The sequence below is a fragment of the Mauremys mutica genome, chromosome 15 (assembly GCF_020497125.1).
Source record: "Mauremys mutica isolate MM-2020 ecotype Southern chromosome 15, ASM2049712v1, whole genome shotgun sequence".
In the NCBI taxonomy this organism is placed as follows: Eukaryota; Metazoa; Chordata; order Testudines; family Geoemydidae; genus Mauremys; species Mauremys mutica.
The window spans coordinates 2829616-2849252 of record NC_059086.1 but is presented as its reverse complement, the minus strand read 5'-3'; the positions used below and the strand labels follow the sequence as shown (position 1 = coordinate 2849252).

Sequence of the window (19637 nt, the reverse complement as noted above, 5' to 3'; positions counted from 1 at the left end):
GTCCTGGCACCTGGGGGCAGGCGAGGGGGCGTCCAGCCGTCAGCCCCCCAGCCGGACAGTCCACCCTGCGCTGAGATGCGGCTGCCTCTGGGGTGGGGCGTGGGGGCTGTTTGCTCTCCCACACTCAACACTATGGGAGGGGAAGTGAGGGAAAATCCCACCTTCAAGACAGATGTTAGTGGCCCCACCCCCCGGGCGCCCCCCAGCCCCGCTCTCACCTTGGAGGCGCGGAAGCAGAAGGCCGTGGCCTTGGTGTTGGCTTTCTCAGCGTCCACCACGACCAGCCCCTTGTCCTCCGTCAGGCCCAGGTAGCGCCCGGTGGTGACGTGCCGCACCCGGAACTGCTGCCCCCATCGCATGTAGCTCCCGCTCCAGCTGCCGGGGGGCAGAGAAACCCAGCGCTGGCGCCGCACCCCGGCTCCGGGCTCCCCAGCTCCACGGGAGGCCGGGTCATCCCAGACCCCCCACTTCCCGCCCACCGGATGCAACGATTGTGGCTGGATTCGAACCCACCCCCCGTCCACATACATACAGTCCCCAACCTCCCCCGGTCCATCATTCCTCCCTCGTCCACACAGTCCCCAACCCCCTGCTCCGTACACCCCCCTGGTCCATACAGTCCCCGACCCTCTGGTCCATACAGTCCCCCTGGTCCATACAGTCCCCAAACCCCTGCTCCATACAGTCCCCCTGGTCCATACAGTCCCCGACCCTCTGGTCCATACAGTCCCCTTGGTCCATACAGTCTCCAACCCCCTGGTCAATACAGTCCCCACCCCCTGCTCCATACAGTTCCCTTGGTCCATACAGTCCCCACCCCCTGCTCCACACAGTCCCCAACCCCCTGCTCCGTACAGTCCCCTTGGTCCATACAGTCCCCGACCCCCTGGTCAATACAGTCTCCCACCCCCTGCTCCATACAGTTCCCTTGGTCCATACAGTCCCCACCCCCTGCTCCACACAGTCCCCAACCCCCTGCTCCGTACAGTCCCCTTGGTCCATACAGTCCCCGACCCCCTGGTCAATACAGTCCCCAACCCCCTGCTCCGTACAGTCCCCCTGGTCAATACAGTCCCCAACCCCCTGCTCCGTACAGTCCCCCTGGTTCATACAGTCCCCGACCCTCTGGTCCATACAGTCCCCTTGGTTCATACAGTCCCCACCCCCTGCTCCGTACAGTCCCCCTGGTTCATACAGTCCCTGACCCTCTGGTCCATACAGTCCCCTTGGTCCATACAGTCCCCACCCCCTGCTCCATACAGTTCCCTTGGTCCATACAGTCCCCACCCCCTGGTCAATACAGTCTCCCACCCCCTGCTCCGTACAGTCCCCCTGGTCCATACAGTCCCCGACCCCCTGGTCCATACAGTCCCCTTGGTCCATACAGTCCCCAACCCCCTGGTCCGTACAGTCCCCCTGGTTCATACAGTCCCCGACCCTCTGCTCCATACAGTTCCCTTGGTCCATACAGTCCCAAACCCCTGGTCAATACTATCTCCCCCCCCATCCCAGCCTATACAGTCACTCACTTCCCTGTCCATACAGTCCCCTTGGTCCATATAGTTCCCAACCCCCTGGTCCATACAGTCCCCCAGGTCCATACACTCCCAACCCCCAGTCAATACAGTCCCCCCAGTCCCCAACCCCCTGGTCTACATAGTTTCCCCCCCCGGCCTATACGGTCACTCACTTCCCTGTCCATACAGTCCCCCAGGTCCATACACTCCCAACCCCCGGTCAATACAGTCCCCAACCCCCTGGTCTACATAGTTTTCCCCCCCCCCCCCGGCCTATACGGTCACTCACTTCCCTGTCCATACAGTCCCTGCCCCCACCCCACATCATCCAGCACCATCGTCCCAGGCCGGCGCCCCCTTTCTCCGGGCGGGAGGGGGGGGGCAGAACCCGCAATTCCCCTACCTGATGCGCAACGGCTCCAGCCTCCAGAGGGAGCGGGCGTGGGTGCAAACACCGCCGCCCTCGTAGTTCACCACCCTGCCGACGAGAGAGGGGGAGCGTTGGGGGGGTGGGGGGGACCCGAGCTAGGCCCCCCCCAATCCATGGGAACGCAGGCCAGATCTGGCCACCCCGGCTCACCACGGAACAGGCCGATCTCCCTAGAGACCCAGTCGGGCCCCAGTGGAGACAGGCCCTGAAGGCGCCAACGGAAACTGGGCTTTCCCCCATTGGGACGAGCGCTGCACAGACACATAACGAGAGCGAGTCCCTGCCCTGAAAAGCCGGCAAAGGGTGGGAGGGGAAACTGAGGCACAGAGAGGGCTGTGACTCGCCTGAGGTTGCCCAGCAGGGTGTGGCAGAGCCAGGAACAGAACCCAGGAGCCTGCCCCCCCCTCCCCTGGGTTACACGACCACGTCGCTCTCCATCCCCCGGCCCAGGCAGGGACCCCGAGGCCACGCCCTTAGCTAGAGCTCCCAGTGCCAAAGGCCACGGGTTCGCGCCCCGCTGGGGTGGGTGTCGAATCGTCCTCCGGGCCGTACCTGCGCTCCTCCTCGCCCTGCTCGCTGGAGGAGATGGTGAGGCATTCGTCCATGTGCCCGTGGAAGAGACGCAGGACATGACCCCCCGTCACGTACCCTGGCAGGAGAGGAGAAACCAGCGAATGTCAGTGCCGGGGCGGGGAGGGCCAGTGACGCAGGGAACCCAGGAGTTCTGGCTCCCAACCATTCCCTCCCCACACCCCCCGCTGTAACCACCAGACCCCACTCCCCTCCCAGAACCAGAGATAGAACCCAGGAGTCCTGGCACCCAGCACCCCCCCACACCCGGTTTAATCAATGGACCCCACTCCGTTCCCAGAGCTGGGGTAGAACCCAGGAGTCCTGGCTCCCAGCCCCCCCTGCTCTAACCACTAGACCCCACTCCCCTCCCAGAGCTGGGGAAAGAACCCAGGAGTCCTGGCTCCCAGCCCCCCCGCTGTAACCAATGGACCCCACTCCCCTCCCAGAGAAGGGTAGAACCCAAGTGTCCTGGCCCTCTCCCTTCTATCAGAGGGGCAGGGAGTCGCCTCCACCCAGGGACCTGCAACCCCCCAGCTCCTAGTGTCATGGCCATGGGCTCAGGGGCCGCCCACAGGGCTGGCATGGGGCAGGGGATTCCGGGGCCGGCGGCGGGAACCCACAACCCCTGGGAGCAGGGCGGGGGGAAACTGACCTTCCTCACAGCCCGAGCAGATGGGGTTCATGTTCCAGAGCGTCTGCATGAAGGAGGCGTCGGCCTGCAGGTCCCCGCTGGCCGTGGAGAGGTGCTGGGCGGGGGGAGAGAGACAGAAAGGTGGGGGGGTCGGCACAAACCCAGGAGTCCGGGCCCAGAACCACCTGCCTCTCCCACATACCTGTACCTGAGGTCGTCTCATTGGGTCAGCAGACCCATGCATGAGGGGCTGGCACACCCATGCACGGATGCAGCCACACACACATACAGGGGGCTTGTACACCCATGCACACACACATGGATGTAGCCACATACACGCACGGGGGGGCTTGCACATCCATGCACGGATGCAGCCACACACCCACTCTGGTACACACACGCACGCTCCCTTGGACATCCACAGACACAACCCCTTGCACACGTGCAAACACATCCATGCCCCACACGTGTGCACGCACACAACACGCATGTACACCCAGGCACACACACACGTGCGCACAGACCTACTCACCAGGTAGCGCTCGGAGGAGACGCTGACTAAGATGAGGTCGTCCCCGACTCGAACCTTTTCGCCCTCTGACCGCTGCTTGGAGGCGGGGTGGATGATCCACCAGCAGGCTTCCCCTGGGGTCAGGACACAGACAGGGCACAGGTGCGGCCGGCAGCCAGGGGGGGCAGGGAGGGGATAGGCCCAGGGACAGCCCTGGCCCCCCTCCTTATTCGCAGGGCCCCCCTCACCTGCTGCACCCCCTTGGGCACCGTGAAGGCTGGAACGTGGGGGCCACCCTGCCCTGGACCCTCCCGCCAGCCCAGAGCACCAGGGCAGGAACCTGGCCCCACCGGACTGCAGCAGGGCTGGGCCTCACCCCACGGCGGCACAGCCCGGCAGTTGGGAACCCCCCACCGCGCTCTGGGAACTGTGGTGCCCCCACTCCTCCTCCTCTCTTTAGGCTGATCATAGGCAGGCGCCGGCCGCCAGCCAAGCCCCCTGGAGGGTTTGTCACTGACCATGGGGCCCTGCATCTGAACCCCTGGGGTCAGGGAGCCAGGGCTTAAGGGGCATCCGAGCAGGGAGGCGTTGTCAACCCAGCAGGAAGGTGGCAGGTGTCTGCAGCTGGCACAGGCCCCTGGGCCGGGCAAATGCGGACGAACCATGACGGTATGAATGGAAACACTTGGCGGCGACACAGCGCTGCATGCTGGGCAGATGGGGAAACTGAGGCACAGAGCGGGGCAGGGACTTGCCCCAGGTCACATGGTGATCTGGGTCTGAGAAGGGGTGGGGCCTAGTGTTGGGAGCCAGGATTCCTGAGTTCTACCCCCAGCTCTGGGCTGGGAGTGGGGTCTAGTGGTTAGAGTGGGGGGGGGGGGAGACTGGGAGCCAGGACTCCTAGGTTCTAACCCCTGCTGTGGGGGGTAAGGTCTAGGGGTTACAGAAGGGGGCCCAGGAGCCAGGACTCCAGGGTTCTATTCCCCCTGGCTTGCTGGCTGAGCTTGGACAAGTCACTGCCCCTGTATGTGCCTCTGTTTCCCCAACAGCAGTGTCTGTGCAGCACCATGCACAACCGAGTCCCAGTCCAGGGGTGTGGTTTCCAGGTACTACCATAATACACTTAATGAAGAGCAATGAAAATGTCCAGCATCGCAGTGGGTTCTGGTCCATGGCTGGGGCTCCCAGGTGCTACCGTAATACACCTAACCAAGAACCTCTGCATTGTCGGTCGTGCCGCCCCTACCTGAGGCGTCCTCCTGGAGCCCCACGTCGAAGGCCAGTTTGTCCGTCAGGGAGCGGGACGTGGTCAGGCAGCTCAGGTACTGTCAGGGCAGGAGGCAGCAGGGTTAGTAGGGAGCGGAGCTGACACCGCCTGGCGGGGAGGACGTTGGCGTGGGAGCCAGGACTCCTGGGTTCCATCCCCGTCTTTCGGAGGGTCTGACGGAGCGGGGGGGTTTTCTTACAGCTTTGCACGAACACGGCGTGCGCCTCAGTTTCCCTGGGTGCTGTGTGTGTAACGAGGGGCTGGGAGGGGGGTTGTTGTGGTGCAGGACCAGGTGTGACCTCACCTGGCAGCGGGACCCTGACAACAGCCTGGAAATTGGGTACCCAGCAACTAGTGCCCGGGAGCCCCCCCGCCCCCCGGCCCAGCCAGCCGGTTCTGGCCAGTGGGCTGAAAACAGGCTGAGCGGAGAGGACCCCGTGACCTGCCCAGCCCAGCTGGGTCCAGCCAGCAGGGGAACAAAGGCCTGTTTACCTGGGACCTAAGACAAAGGACGGAGGAGGAGCAGTTGGGGGAGGGGACATGGGGGGGTCGGCTGGACTGGGGACAAGGAGCAGCCGGAGCCCACCTGAGCTGGGCCAGACCCAGCTGGTCGGGGCTGAGAGTGGCCAGGCCCGAGGGCCCTGAGAACTGCCCGGGGGGCTGCGTCCAGACGTTCAATAAACCTGTTTGATGCCGGCGGAGAGGCCGTGCAGTCTGGAGATGGGGGGGGTCCGGGGGCCCAGAGCGAGGGGACTCCCTGAGGGGGCCCGCGGGAGAGAGAGGCCGGCTGGAGAAGGGCCGAGAAGGGCGTCACACGAAGGGGGCTCCGTACGGACGCGCTGCAGAGAGACGCAGGGCTGCGGAACGGGGCCGGAGAGCTGCCCCGGGACGGCTCACATCTGGCATTGGCTCCTGGCAGACCCGTGCTGCGCCCCGTCGCCCCTTGGCATTCCCTGGAACGTGCCCCCCCGCGCGGGCATGGGACGCATTACGCGGGGGTTTAAAATAGAGCCGCCCGGCCTGGAAGCCTGTGACGCAAAACAGCCCCAGCTGTCGGCAGGACCCTGCAAGGCAAAAGGTTGCAGGGCCCTGGCAGGGGCATGGGCAGAAGGGCATTCGGGGCAATGCCAGCAGAGCGTTTGGGCACAGAAAGAAGCCAGTGGAGGAAAATGAGGCAGCGAAAGGCCGGAGCCGCTGGAGGAGCAGCACCGGAAAACGGCACAACGGCACCATCTCCTGCGCCGGGCGAGTGCCCAGTGCCTAGGGCGCCCGGGGGAGCTGCAGGAAGGAGCGGTGTCTGCCGTGCTGCCCCGGGGAAAGGAGTGACCCCAGCTGCTGGGCCCATCACCCTGGCGTCCCGCCCAGCACACGTACCCAGCATGCACTGCACCCCCCACCCCATGCCCATCACCCCGGTGTCCCACCCGGCACATGTACCCAGCATGCACTGCACCCCCCGCCCAGTGCCCATCACCCCGGCGTCCCGCCCAGCACACGTACCCAGCATGCATTGCACCCCGGACCATCACCCCGGTGTCCCACCCGGCACATGTACCCAGAATGCACTGCACTCCCCACCCCATGCCCATCACCCCGGCGTCCCATCCAGCACACGTACCCAGCATGCACTGCACCCCCCGCTCCGTGCCCATTACCCCGGCGTCCCGCCCAGCACACGTACCCAGCATGCATTGCACCCCGGCCCATCACCCCGGTGTCCCACCCGGCACACGTAACCAGCAGCACCCCGGCCCATCACCCCGGCATCCCACCCGGCACACGTACCCAGCATGCATTGCACCCCCGGCCCATCACCCCGGCGTCCCACCCGGCACACGTACCCAGCATACACTGCACCCCCCGCCCCGTGCCCATCACCCCGGCGTCCCGCCCAGCACACGTACCCAGCATGCATTGCACCCCCGGCCCATCACCCCGGCGTCCCACCCGGCACACGTATCCAGCATACATTGCACCCCCTGCCCCGTGCCCATCACCCCGGCGTCCCACCCAGCACACGTACCCAGCATGCACTGCACCCCAGCTGCTGGGCCCATCACCCTGGCGTCCCGCCCTGCTTTGCACTGCTCCCGCTCTGCCCGCCCCCTGCCCCCCACGCCCCCTCACTCACCATGGCGCTGTGGGAATGGCAGAGCAGGATGGCATGGCCGTAGAGCAGGGTCCTGTGCCCGCCGCCCTGTGAAGACTGGGGTGAAGCAGACAAGAGGAGGTGGCCGTCAGCGAGGGAACTCAGCGCCCGCCGAAGGCCGGGTGAGACCAACAACTCGGGGAGCTGCCGGAGGGGCTAATTACAGCTCAACTCATCTCACTGGGGACCCACTTACCGCTGACCGGAGCTGGATTCAGACCAGCGACTCAGGGCTCCCGGGTGCCACAGCCCATGAGCAACGCCGCCCCCCCCATAGCCCCGAGAATCCAGCCCCGAGAATCCAGCCCCGGTTTAACGGGCCAGGACAGGGCACTGCCCGGCCGACCTGACGTGGCATCGAGCCCTCGTCTCTCTCCCCAGGCACCGAGGAGTGCGGCTGGTAGCCCTGGCCCCCCTCCCGATTTGAACCCCCCCCCCCCCGCTGCACCTCCTTGGGCACCGCGAAGGCTGGAACGTGGGGACCACCCTGCCCTGGACCCTCCCGCCAGCCCAGGGCACAACTCAGGAACCTGGCCCCACTGGACTGCAACAGGGCTGGGCCTCACCCCACGGCGGCACAGCCCGGCAGCTGGGAACCCCCCACCCTGCTCCGGGAACGGGGGGGGGGGGGCATCCATCCTAAGTCAGCTCCCCCGCCCCCCATGAGAGCCAGTGCCGCCCCTCCCCCCCCCAACCCCCACACTGTCCGACGGAAAGGCCGCGCCCTGCAGGCTGGAGTGTGGCATGGGAAATGCTGGATACCAGGTGACACCCCCCTACGCCCACTGGCCCACCTGGGCCGCATGCGATTGCTGTTATTGCCTGGCACCTGCCAACCGAACAGTATCAATTGGTACCATGAATAATAGCGGCTCCAGTTCTACAGTCCATAGGCCGAATTAGTAGAGCATATACGGTCATTGTTTTACAGATCATATTACTAGAATATATACGGTCACTACTGGGCAGGCCATATTGTGAGAGCATATGTGGTCCCTATTGCATGGGCCATATTACTCGACTACACATGGTCATTATTGTACAGACCTTATTACTAGTGTCAATATGGCGATTATTGCAAGGGCCAGTTATAGGGCCATCCCACTGTGTATGATCATGATAACATGGGCCATGGCACGTGGTCACTACATGTGCCCTATTACCATGTATAATCATATAACATGGCCTATTATATGATTATTAAACAGGAATATTACCATATATGAGGACTGTGTACATTATGTCCACATTATTGCCCGGGCCTTATTGCTGTATATGATCAGTGTTACATGGGCCATCTCATATAGTCAATATTGCCCAGGCCGTATTGCTGTATATGGTCAGTGTTACGCGAGCCATCTCATATAGTCAATATTGGCTGGGCCGTATTGCTGTATATGGTCAGTGTTATGCAGGCCATCTCATATAGTCAATATTGCCCAGGCCGTATTGCTGTATATGGTCAGTATTACGTGAGCCATCTCATACAGTTAACATTGCCCAGGCCGTATTGCTGTATATGGTCAGTGTTACATGGGCCATCTCATACAGTCAATATTGGCTGGGCCATATTGCTGTATATGGTCAGTGTTACGCAGGCCATCTCATATAGTCAATATTGCCCAGGCTGTATTGCTGTATATGGTCAGTGTTACGCAGGCCATCTCATATAGTCAATATTGCCCAGGCCGTATTGCTGTATATATATGGTCAGTGTTACGTGAGCCATCTCATACAGTCAATATTGCCTGGGCCGTATTGAAGTAATATGATCAGTATTATGTGGGCCTGGCACGCTCCTTATTTCACTATAATAAGCTGCTGGTCGCAAGGGCCATATTGTTGTATATGGGCATGGTACCGCTCTGTTATATGAGCACTCCTGGCCCCTCTGTCGTGCACCGTCTCAACCCACGGCTAGTGAGGTAAAGAGGCTCAGAGAGACCCTGCGTCAGAAACCTCCACTCCCAGCATGCCGAGCGAGGCCATGGGGCAGACACCCCCCAACTCTGCACAGTGCCCCACGCCGGGGGGCCCGGCCTGTTGGCATTTAGGGACCATGCGGTGAAGGGAGGGATGGTGGAGGATGGCATCAAAACAGCACCGCAACTGGGAATGGGAGGGGCTAGTGAGGGAGGAGGGGTCATGGGGAGATGGAGCGAAGGATGGAGGGGGTGTCAGGGGGGGGAGGGGGCTGCCAGGAAGGAAAGGGTTACTCAGGGGAGGTGCTGGGGTTTCCACCTTGTCTGAATCGGGGTAAAAGGGGAATCATGGAGGCTCCTTTGTTCCCGCCACCCAACTCCACCCAGGGATCTCGAAGCACGGCCCAAACCCGGCCATTGCGCTGCATGGTATGTGAGGGACCCCTCGCCTGGCGCTGGGATGCAGCTGCCTCTGGGGTAGGGCTTGGGGGCCGTTTACACAAGGACCCCTCGCCCAGCACTGAGATGCAGCCGCCTCTGGGGTGGGGCATAGGGGTTGGTTACACAGGGACCCCTCGCCCACTGCTGAGATGCACCCAGCTCTGGGGTGGGGCACAGGGGCTAGTTAAACAGGGACCCCTTGCCTGGCACTGGGAGTTAGAGGTTAGAGCAAGAGGATTGAGAGTCAGGACTCCTGGGTCCCCTTTCTAGTTTTCCACGTACTCAGTGTGTGGAGTCAGGCAAACACTCGCCTGGCGCAGAGGCCGTGGGGCAGCATCCGATTGGCAAAGCACTTGGGGACCCTCCGGCGGCTGAGCATAGGGACATGATCAGCATCGCCCTCCGGGACGCAAATCAAGGGGGCTTGTGGGAGCTTCAGGAGACAGTGTCTGCCCTGGCCTCATGGGAACGGCCCTTGGGGGGCTCTAGCCGAGACAGTGGGGGTCCCCTTTGGCCACCCTAGCTCCCAAGGGGGCGCTGTGTTCTCCAGAGCGGCTGCCGGGGGGAGCAGGTGGGAACCCCAGCGGATGCACGTGGGAGATGGTGGGGGGTGTTTAGGAAGGGGGGGGTCACTGCAGTGAAATCGGCACATACCCACTTGTCCAAGTCGACACCCTAGAGCGTCGGCAGATGGGTGGAGAAGCAAAGGAGAGAGAAAGGGAGAAGAGAAGAGATGAACCGACCGCCTGCCTGGGGTGGGGCTGGCTGGGACCCCCCCCAGCTCCGCCTCTCCCTGAGCAAAGGGCACAGGATAAGCCACGGGCAGAGGGTGAGGGGACAAGCGGGGACAGTCAAAATCGCTGCCTGGGCCAGGCCTTTTCCTCCCAACTCGCCGGCGGCCTGGGGAACTCCCCACCACTAGACATTCCTGTGCTCGGCAGGGCTACCGAAAAGGCAGGGCCCAGTCTGAGAGAGGGAATGGAGAGGGGACCCAGAGGAGCCAGGGGGCCTCCGAGGGCAGCTCGTCATGGGGGTCAGGAGGGAACGTCCCATGGGGCAGGGGTTCTGGGCCATTCCTCAGAAGCAGCCGGTGACGGGCCCCTGGGCTGGATGGGTCCCTGGTTCTGCTCCAGCCCGTTCTACCCAGCCCCGAGACTCGTCCTGCATTTCCCTTCCCAGATCACTTCATTCCCCCTTCCCCGGCCCCCTGGCCCCCCGTCTCCCCCACTGCCCCCCAGCGTCCGCTGTGCACCCCAGGGAGCCCCAGACACCCGTAGGGCCGACGGGCACAGCCATGGGACGGAGAGAGGGCCTCCCCTTTCTCCCCCAGGCAATGCCCCCCCGGCTCGTCCCCCCACACTCACCTCGCTGCCCACCTCCATGGTGTTCGCCAGCATCTCCTGCAGGGCGCGGACGGAGAGCGACTGCTCCAGGATGAAGCAGCAGATAGCCAGGTCCGGGGGGACATTCTGCAGGGAGACGGGAACAGGGTCACAGGGGGTCTGCCGCCCCCCATGGGGAACCAGACACGCGGCCCTGGAGCCACGGCCCAAGGGGAGCGGTGGGGGAAGCCGGAGAGGACTGGAGGGGGTGTGTGTGTCATAGCACCCGCCCAGGGAGATTCTCCCGCAGGGGGCTGGCGCTTGGGGGAGAGGAAGGGGCTGCGGGAGCTGGGATTGTGTCTGCAAAGGGGGGTGGGAGATGGGGAGGGGTTCGGGCTGCAGGGTCGCTCACCCCTCCCCGGCCTGGGGCTCAGCGAGGACGGGGGGGACGGGGCTCCGGGGGCTCACCTGGGCGTTGGAGGTCGACTCCAGGAAGCAGAGGCGGTTGCCGAAGCCCTCGGCCGCCAGGCACAGCTTGAGTTGCTCCTTGAGGATGGTGGCGGAGCACTGGAGGACGACTTCATCCTCCTGGGGCAGGGAGACATGGGGGGGGCCTCAGGACTCCTGGGTTCTATTCCAGGCTCAAGGAGGGGGCTAGTGGTTAGCACGGGGGGGGGCAGTGGTGGTGGGGGGAGTCCGAGAGCCAGGACACCTGGGTTCTATCCCAGGTTCTGCCACTGGCTCACTGGGCCGAACCCCTCCGTGCCCCCGTCCCCCACCCTGTAACATGGGAAGGGCCTCGGGGGCTGACAGGGCCGCGGGGGAGGGGGGCTGACAGCTGGGGGGAGGGGTTGGATCTCCCCCCACTCGTGACTGTGCTGTCGTCAGGAATCGACCCCAGGAGTCCCGACTTGCAGCCCCTTGCTCCACCCCCTAGACCCCGCTCCCCTTTGGTGCTGGGGGGGGGGGCAGATTCCTGCAGAGCCACAGCCCCGCCCCCCATGCAACACAGTGAACAGACCCTGCAGGTGCCCCCAAAGTGCCCCCTCCGCTCCGCCCGGGGGGATCAGGGCAGGTTCCGCCCCTCAGGCCAGGGGTGAACAAGCCTCTGAGAGGCTCCAGGACCCGCGGGCACCTGGCCCTGCCCGTCAGTGGGGGGATCCCCCCCCCCCCCCGCAGGCTGGCTCTCCCCTACACACTGCACTTGGAGAGACAGCCGGCCGCTCCAGCAGCGTCAAACCGGAGTCACTCCGGATCTACCCCAGTGCTGGCAGGGGCAGGCCCGGCTGCGTTCAGCCTGCTCTGCCAGGGCTAATTAGCCGCCTGGGGCTGCGGGGGCGGGCGAAGGCTCAGACCCTGTGGGGGGGGGCACATTCAACCAGGTGTCAGGAGAACGACTCAGGGAGCAGAATTCATTGCCCGGGGCCCCCGCGCAGCACCAGCGGGCACCTCGCCTCCTGCCTACAGGCGCTCATTAGCCGCACACGCTGGGAGTTAGAGCCGGGGGGGGGGGGATGGGCTGGGAGTCAGGTCTCCTGGGTTCTCTCCCCAGCTCTGGCAGTGGTTAGCGCAGGGGACTCCTGGGTTCTTCCCATTCCCCACCCCCCACCCCCACTTCACTCCTGGGGTGAAGCGCGGGGGCTGTTTATACCGGGAACCCTCCTCTGGCACTGGGATGCAGCCACCTCTGGGGTGGGGCGCAGGGGCTGGGGAGCAGCTGCCCTGCATTTGAAGACCGGAAGTGGCGGGATACAACAGCCTCTTAAAACGGCCAGGCAGGCAGAGCAGCCGAAGACACAGCACTGAGGATCGGGGTGGGGGTGGCGCTTCATTCGGGGGGGGAGCCCCCTGCCATCGGGGGGCAGAGCTCAGTGACCCGCCAGCACCCTGGGGCTCTCATGACAGGCAGGGAGATGCAGTTCCCTCCACATGTCCCAGCCAGGCCCCACGGCCACCCCCAGATATGACTGCCCCCCCGGCCCTCCCCACTGCTCTGCTCCCCCCCCACCTCCCTCCAGGACCCATCGAGGTGCATCCCCACCCCCCAACTGCCCCCCCCCACCCACATAGGGTGCTCCCTCCGCATTGCCCTGCCTGGGCCAACTCGGGTTACAAGACAGGTGCTATTTCCACAGGGGAATGTGCCGGGTCAGCCCCCGCCGTGCTACCATTCCCCCCCCTGCGGGGAGATCAGCCCCCCGCACCCCCACCGAGCCAGGGCACAGCAATGGGGGGGCCCATCCCCTGCCCCCTGGCCTAGGGAGAGGGGTGGCACCAGTGGCTCCTACATTTCCAGAGCCCTACCCACGCCATGCAGGCTGTGCCGCCCAGCGTCTGCACCCAGCTGGCATCCTGCCCCATCCACACACCCCGCCCCTGCCTCCTCCAGAGCCTCTGGGTCCTCAAGATGCCAGGCCAATGGCACATACTCGGGGGGGGGTGTTGTGTGTAGGACGGTAGCACCCCGAGTCCCCCACCAAGATCAGGGCCCCATCGCTCAGACCCCCACCGAGGTCAGCGTCCCCTCGTGTCGGGCGTTGCAGAGACAGTTCCTGCCCCACATCTATAGAGCTCTGGCAGCCAGAGGAAGGATGATCATCCCCATTTCATAGATGGAGAAACTGAGGCCCGTGAAGGCCAAGTGACTTAGCCAAGGTCAGCCAGGGAGTTAGTGGCAGAGCCGGGGATTGAACTGAGATCCCTTGGCCCCAGTCTGATGCCGTAACCCCCAGGCCACCTCCCCTCTCAGCCCAGAACCCCGGGCGGGAGGGGCACACGGAGCCCCTGGCATGGGGAAATGGGGGACCCCGGCATGGGGGAGCAGTGGGGAAGCGATGGGGGCAACGGGGGCCCAGCAGGAGCCCTGGTGTCTCCGTGACGAAGGCTGGGCCCCCTCAGGGCTTCAGCCGCCTGCGAGGGGGACGAGAACCCAGCCCCGGGAGGCAAAGCGGCCGCCCAAGGGCAGGGAAGGGAACGTCCAGCATCCCATGGCCCGGCCCGAGCCCTCCCCAGCCCCCCAGGAACAGCGGGTGCCCCCCAGCCTGGCCTGAGCCCCAGCAGCCAGATCTCCAGACTGCCCTGCCCCCCAGGCCCGTCAGCAGCCAGACTCCAGCCGTGCTGCGGGAGCCGGCTGAGAACCCAGCTCCGGGCCGGCAGGACCAAGCAGGTGGCACAGAAGCAGGGGGCCAAGGTGGGGCCGTTCCCGCCCCAGCCCCACCTCCGCACCGCCCAGAAAATGCCCCAGCGAGGGCAGATCCCCGGCCTGGAAAAGGCCGCCCGGCCCCCCCCCTCCCCCCGCGGCGGCTTTTAAAGAGACGCACGCGGCTCAAAATAGACGGCTCCTCTCTGGGGAGGGGGGGGCAGCTATTATCAGCGCCACGAAGCAATTACCAAGCCCCAGCCTGGCCCCCCCGCTGGCCCCCCACGCTGGCCCCAGGGGCGGCACCGCCAGGGAACGGGTTTTGAGGACAAGATGGAAGGAAATGGGGCAGCGGCTGCGCCCTCCCCGCGCCCTTGAGAAATAAGGGGTGTGCCGGGCTTTTAAGGGCAGAGGTGTCTGGGGGGGTTTCTGGGAGGAAATGGGATCCCCCCCCCAATCGCTCCCATCCCCCCCAGCTCAGGCCAGGAGCTTATTTTGGGAGCCTGCACCTGTCAGACACATTCCTGCAAACCCAGCTAAGCGCATTGCTGCTGGTGCAGTCTGTGCCTATGGGGAGGACCCCCCCCCGAGCCCTCCCCACTGACACTCACACAGTCCTGGCTCCTGCTTGGCCCCACTCCCCTCCCAGAGCCGAGGACAGAACCCAGGAGTCCTGGCTCCCAGCCCCCTGTTCTAACCACTAGACCCCACTCCCCTCCCAGAGCTGGGAGAGAACCCAGGAGTCCTGGCTCCTAGCCCCACCCGGCTCTAACTCACTAGACCCCACTCCCCTCCCAGAGCCGAGGACAGAACCCAGGAGTCCTGGCTCCCAGCCCCCTGTTCTAACCACTAGACCCCACTCCCCTCCCAGAGCTGGGAGAGAACCCAGGAGTCCTGGCTCCTAGCCCCACCCGGCTCTAACTCACTAGACCCCACTCCCCTCCCAGCGCTGGGAATAGAACCCAGGAGTCCTGGCTCCCAGCCCTCCTGCTTTGACCACTGGTCCCCACACCCCTCCCCCTAGCTGCGGCTGCTCCCGGGGTTGTGTGGCAGTGTCACACGGGCGGGTGGCAGGCGGGATATTTGGTTTCATACACAAACTGGTAGGAAAAATAAAGGCAGCAGCAGATTCCTCCTCTCCCTGCTGCTCCCCCCCCCCCCAACAGCTGAGCTGAATTTAGGACACAGCCCCCCCCCCCCCAAGCCCTGTCGTTTTTCAGAGAACGAAACAAAGTCCTTGTATTTCCTGCTGGGGGCACCCAGCACCAGGGCAGCAGCCGGCCGACCGGACACCTGCACAGACGCAGCTGAATGCAAGCTGTGAGAATATGGTGTACACCCCACCTCTGACCCAGCCCCCCTGCTCTAACCACTAGCCCCCACTCCCTTCCCAGAGCTGGGAGAGAACCCAGGAGTCCTGGCTCCCAGCCCCCCCCCCGCTCTGACCACTAGACCCCACTCCCCTCCCAGAGCCGGGGAGAGAACCCAGGAGTCCTGGCTCCCAGCCCCCTGCTCTAACCACTAGACCCCACTCCCTTCCCAGAGCTGGGGAGAGAACCCAGGAGTCCTGGCCCCGAGCCCCCCCTGCTCTAACCCACCAGACCCCATTCCCCCCCAGAGCTGGGGAGAGAACCCAGGAGTCCTGGCTCCCAGCCCCCCGCTCTAACCACTAGACCCCATTCCCCCCCAGAGCTGGGGAGAGAACCCAGGAGTCCTGGCTCCCAGCCCCCCGCTCTAACCACTAGACCCCACTCCCTTCCCAGAGCTGGGGAGAGAACCCAGGAGTCCTGGCTCCCAGCCCCCCCGCTCTGACCACTAGACCCCACTCCCTTCCCAGAGCTGGGATAGAACCCAGGAGTCCTGGCTCCCATGCTCCCTCCGGGTTATTTCCTGGGCCCTGTGAGTTTAGCCGCAGCCTTGTCGCCCCACGGGGATTTCGCTGGGACCAGGAGCCGCTAGCAGTGACCAGCAGGGGCAGGGGGAGCCCAGCCCCGGCCGTGGCCCTGCGTCCCCTGCTGATGCGGAACGGGCTCCCACCCGCTCCCCGGCAGCCTGGTCTTAGCACAGGGCTGGGGAACTGGCCGGAGCAGGGAGTGAGCCAGGGGGCTGGGGTGGAGCTGAGGGCTGGCCCCTGTGCATGCCATGGGGCGGGGGCCGACAGGGTGCCAGGCCAAAGGGGCATCAGTTATGGTGGGGGCAGAGCGCACGAGGCCATGGGGAATGGGGGGGGGCGGGGCTGCTTGGTGCCATCGGGCGCTGGAGGAGGCAGTGTGTCTCCCGGGGGGGGGCATGGGACCACGCCCCATGCTGAACCCCCTCCCCCACCTCATCTCCACCCCACCTCACAGCATCCCAGCCCCGCTCCACCACTGCATCCCCTCCCCTACCACACTGCATCACCTCCCCACATCCCAGCCCCACTCCCTCCACTGCATCCCCTCCCCCACCACACTGCATCACCTCCCCACATCCCAGCCCCACTCCCTGCACTGCATCCCCTCCCCTACCACACTGCATCACCTCCCCACATCCCAGCCCCACTCCCTGCACTGCATCCCCTCCCCTACCACACTGCATCACCTCCCCACATCCCAGCCCCACTCCCTCCACAGCATCCCCTCCCCCACCACACTGCATCACCTCCCCACATCCCAGCCCCACTCCCTCCACTGCATCCCCTCCCCCACCACACTGCACCCCAACCAGCCCCACTCCCTCCACTGCATCCCCTCCCCCACCACACTGCACCCCAACCAGCCCCACTCCCTTCACTGCATCCCCTCCCCCACCACACTGCACCCCAACCAGCCCCGCTCCACCACTGCATCCCTTCCCCATCTCACTGCATCCCAACCAGCCCCACTCCTCCACTGCATCCCCTCCCCTACCACACTGCATCCCAAACAGCCGCAATACTTTACTGCATCCCCTCCCCCACCACACTGCACCCCAACCAGCCCCACTCCCTCCACTGCATCCCCTCCCCACCACACTGCACCCCAACCAGCCCCACTCCCTCCACTGCATCCCCTCCCCCACCACACTGCACCCCAACCAGCCCCACTCCCTTCACTGCATCCCCTCCCCCCCCACACTGCACCCCAACCAGCCCCGCTCCACCACTGCATCCCTTCCCCATCTCACTGCATCCCAACCAGCCCCACTCCTCCACTGCATCCCCTCCCCTACCACACTGCATCCCAAACAGCCGCAATACTTTACTGCATCCCCTCCTCCCCACCACACTGCACCCCAACCAGCCCCACTCCCTCCACTGCATCCCCACCCCACCACACTGCACCCCACCCACCCCCTCTCCCTCCTCTGCATCCCCTCCCCCACCACACTGCACCCCAACCAGCCCCACTCCCTCCACTGCAGCCCCTCCCCCACCACACTGCACCCCAACCAGCTCCGCTCCCTCCACTGCATCCCCTCCCCTACCACACTGCATCACCTCCCCACATCCCAGCCCCACTCCCTCCACTGCATCCCCTCCCCACCACACTGCACCCCAACCAGCCCCATTCCCTCCACTGCATCCCCTCCCCTACTACACTGAATCCCAACCAGCCCCACTCCTCCACTGCATCCTCTCCCCACATAACAGCATCCCAGCCCCGCTCCGCCACTGCATCCCCTCCCCAACTCACTGCATCCCAACCAGCCCCCCTCCTCCACTGCATCCCCTCCCCCATCTCACTGCATCACCTCCCCACATCACAGCCCCCCTCCTCCACTGCATCCCCTCCCCCATCTCACTGCATCACCTCCCCACATCACAGCCCCGCTCCCTCCACTGCATCCCCTCCCCACCGCACTGCATCCCAGCCCTGCTCCCCCACTGCATCCCCAATCACACTGCGGCCCAGGAAAGCCATTTCCCAAACAAAGAAAGGCCGGCTACCAAAACCAGAGGACAGGCCCTGGGGATTCCCCTCCCCCGCCAGCACAGGTGGCCTCACACCTCCCTCCTCCCCCTCTGTTCGCCCCCCCGCCCCCCCCCGCCCGGCCTGCTCCTTTCTTCACCCCTTCCCCACCGCCTTGCCTCCTGCCTCCGTGGGGCAAGCCCCACCCACACACCCCACCCATCCACTCCCAACCTGCCCCCTTTCCCTGCCCCCCCAAGCCCTATGCACCCCCACACCACATCTCACCCCCAAGTCCCAAGCTCCACCCCCACATGCCACACCCTGTCCCAAGCTCCGCCCCTCCGTATGCTCCGCCCCCCCATCGGTTTCATTTCACTTTAGATTGGTTATTAATTGGTACAGGTCCCCCCACCCGGGCCGTCCTCGGCCCTGCCCCAGGGCGCAACCAGGGACCGACATCCCCCAAGCCGGGGCCCGGGAGCCAGACGGTTCCAGCCCCAGCCAAGGCGCCCCCCGGACGGGCCACAACCCAGACTGGGGCTCCGACACCCGCGGGCCCTTCAACGCTTCCATGGGGCTGCCCCCCAGAGCTCCCCTCCCCCCAGCTGGGTGAACGAGTGACCCCCTCCCCCCCAGATTCCAGCCATCCTGACGAATGGAGCCAGCTGTCAGCCCGGTTATATAAAGCTCGGGAAACCTGAGAGCTCGGGGAGCTGGAGTCAGCGTTAACCCCGGGCGGCTGAGGGTCCTTGCACACACCCCCTGCTTCACACACCCCTCCTTCTTTGCACATGCACCCCACTCCGTACACCCCTCCTTCCTCGCACACACCCTGCTTCATGCACCCCTCCTTCCTCGCACACACCCCACTCCGTGCACCCCTCCTTCCTCGCACACACCCCACTCCGTGCACCCCTCCTTCCTCGCACACGTACCCTGCTTCGTGCACCCCTCCTTCCTCGCACACGTACCCTGCTTCGTGCACCCCTCCTTCCTCGCACACACCCCGCTTCATGCACCCCTCCTTCCTCGCACACGTACCCTGCTTCGTGCACCCCTCCTTCCTCGCACACGTACCCTGCTTCGTGCACCCCTCCTTCCTCCCACACGTGCCCTGCTTTGCACACCCCTCCTTCCTTGCACACGCATCCCACTTTGCACACCCCTCCTTCCTTGCACAAACTAAATAGCACAACCCGGGGAGAAGTGACACCGGGTGCCTATAGTATCCACCCAGAGCGGCTCAGGGGATTGCACAGGGCTATTACTAGGTGTTTCACGGTAGCCCCCAGAGGCCCGGACAGAGATCAGCCCCCGTTGTGCCAGGCGCTGCACAGCCAGGGTGCAAGACACCCCACAGCTCTCCCAGGAACACAGCTCAGCTCTGGAAAGCCCCTGGGTGGGTGGGAGCCAAACAGGGGGATGGGTGGGAACCAGCCGCCCCCCCCCCAGGCCAATGACACCTGTTGGCAGCCACTAGCCCTGAGCGAGAGGACCAGGGGTGGGGGGAGAATGGAGAGGAGAGGCTGAGCCAAACCCTGCCCCCCCAGGGCTGCTTTCTCCGCACTCCCATGGGATTTACACTGCCTCTGCCCCCCCCCCCGCTAAACTCAGCTAATTAGCCCATGTCACCATGGAGGGGCTGGTTATCACGGGGCTCAAGGCAACTCCGCCGACTGTCCCCTCCCCCATCTCTGCCCCCCAGGCTCCTTCCCCTCCCCCCCATACACTGGCTACACCCCCCACCCCGCCACCCTGTCTCTTCTCCCGGCCCCATGCGCCCCTCCCCCCCGCCGCTAGGCAGAGAGGGACCCCAAGGACACGCCGGGCTCGCCCCGCCCCCATCTCCTCTGGCCACTCTCC

The 19637-nt window shown here is 64.8% G+C and overlaps 1 protein-coding gene across 1 annotated transcript in view; it reads right to left on the bottom strand.

The window, feature by feature from the left end:
• RYR1 (ryanodine receptor 1) overlaps window positions 1-19637 on the bottom strand; it is a 121930-nt gene that overhangs the window by 101280 nt on the left and 1013 nt on the right. The window contains exons 2-10 of the mRNA XM_044988271.1: window positions 11232-11351; window positions 10806-10910; window positions 7061-7135; window positions 4909-4987; window positions 3684-3796; window positions 3173-3266; window positions 2500-2596; window positions 1921-1995; window positions 219-375 (exon numbers count right to left, since the gene is read on the bottom strand). Of these exons, the coding sequence (XP_044844206.1) occupies window positions 219-375; window positions 1921-1995; window positions 2500-2596; window positions 3173-3266; window positions 3684-3796; window positions 4909-4987; window positions 7061-7135; window positions 10806-10910; window positions 11232-11351 (915 nt within the window). The remainder of the gene's footprint in view (window positions 1-218; window positions 376-1920; window positions 1996-2499; window positions 2597-3172; window positions 3267-3683; window positions 3797-4908; window positions 4988-7060; window positions 7136-10805; window positions 10911-11231; window positions 11352-19637) is intronic.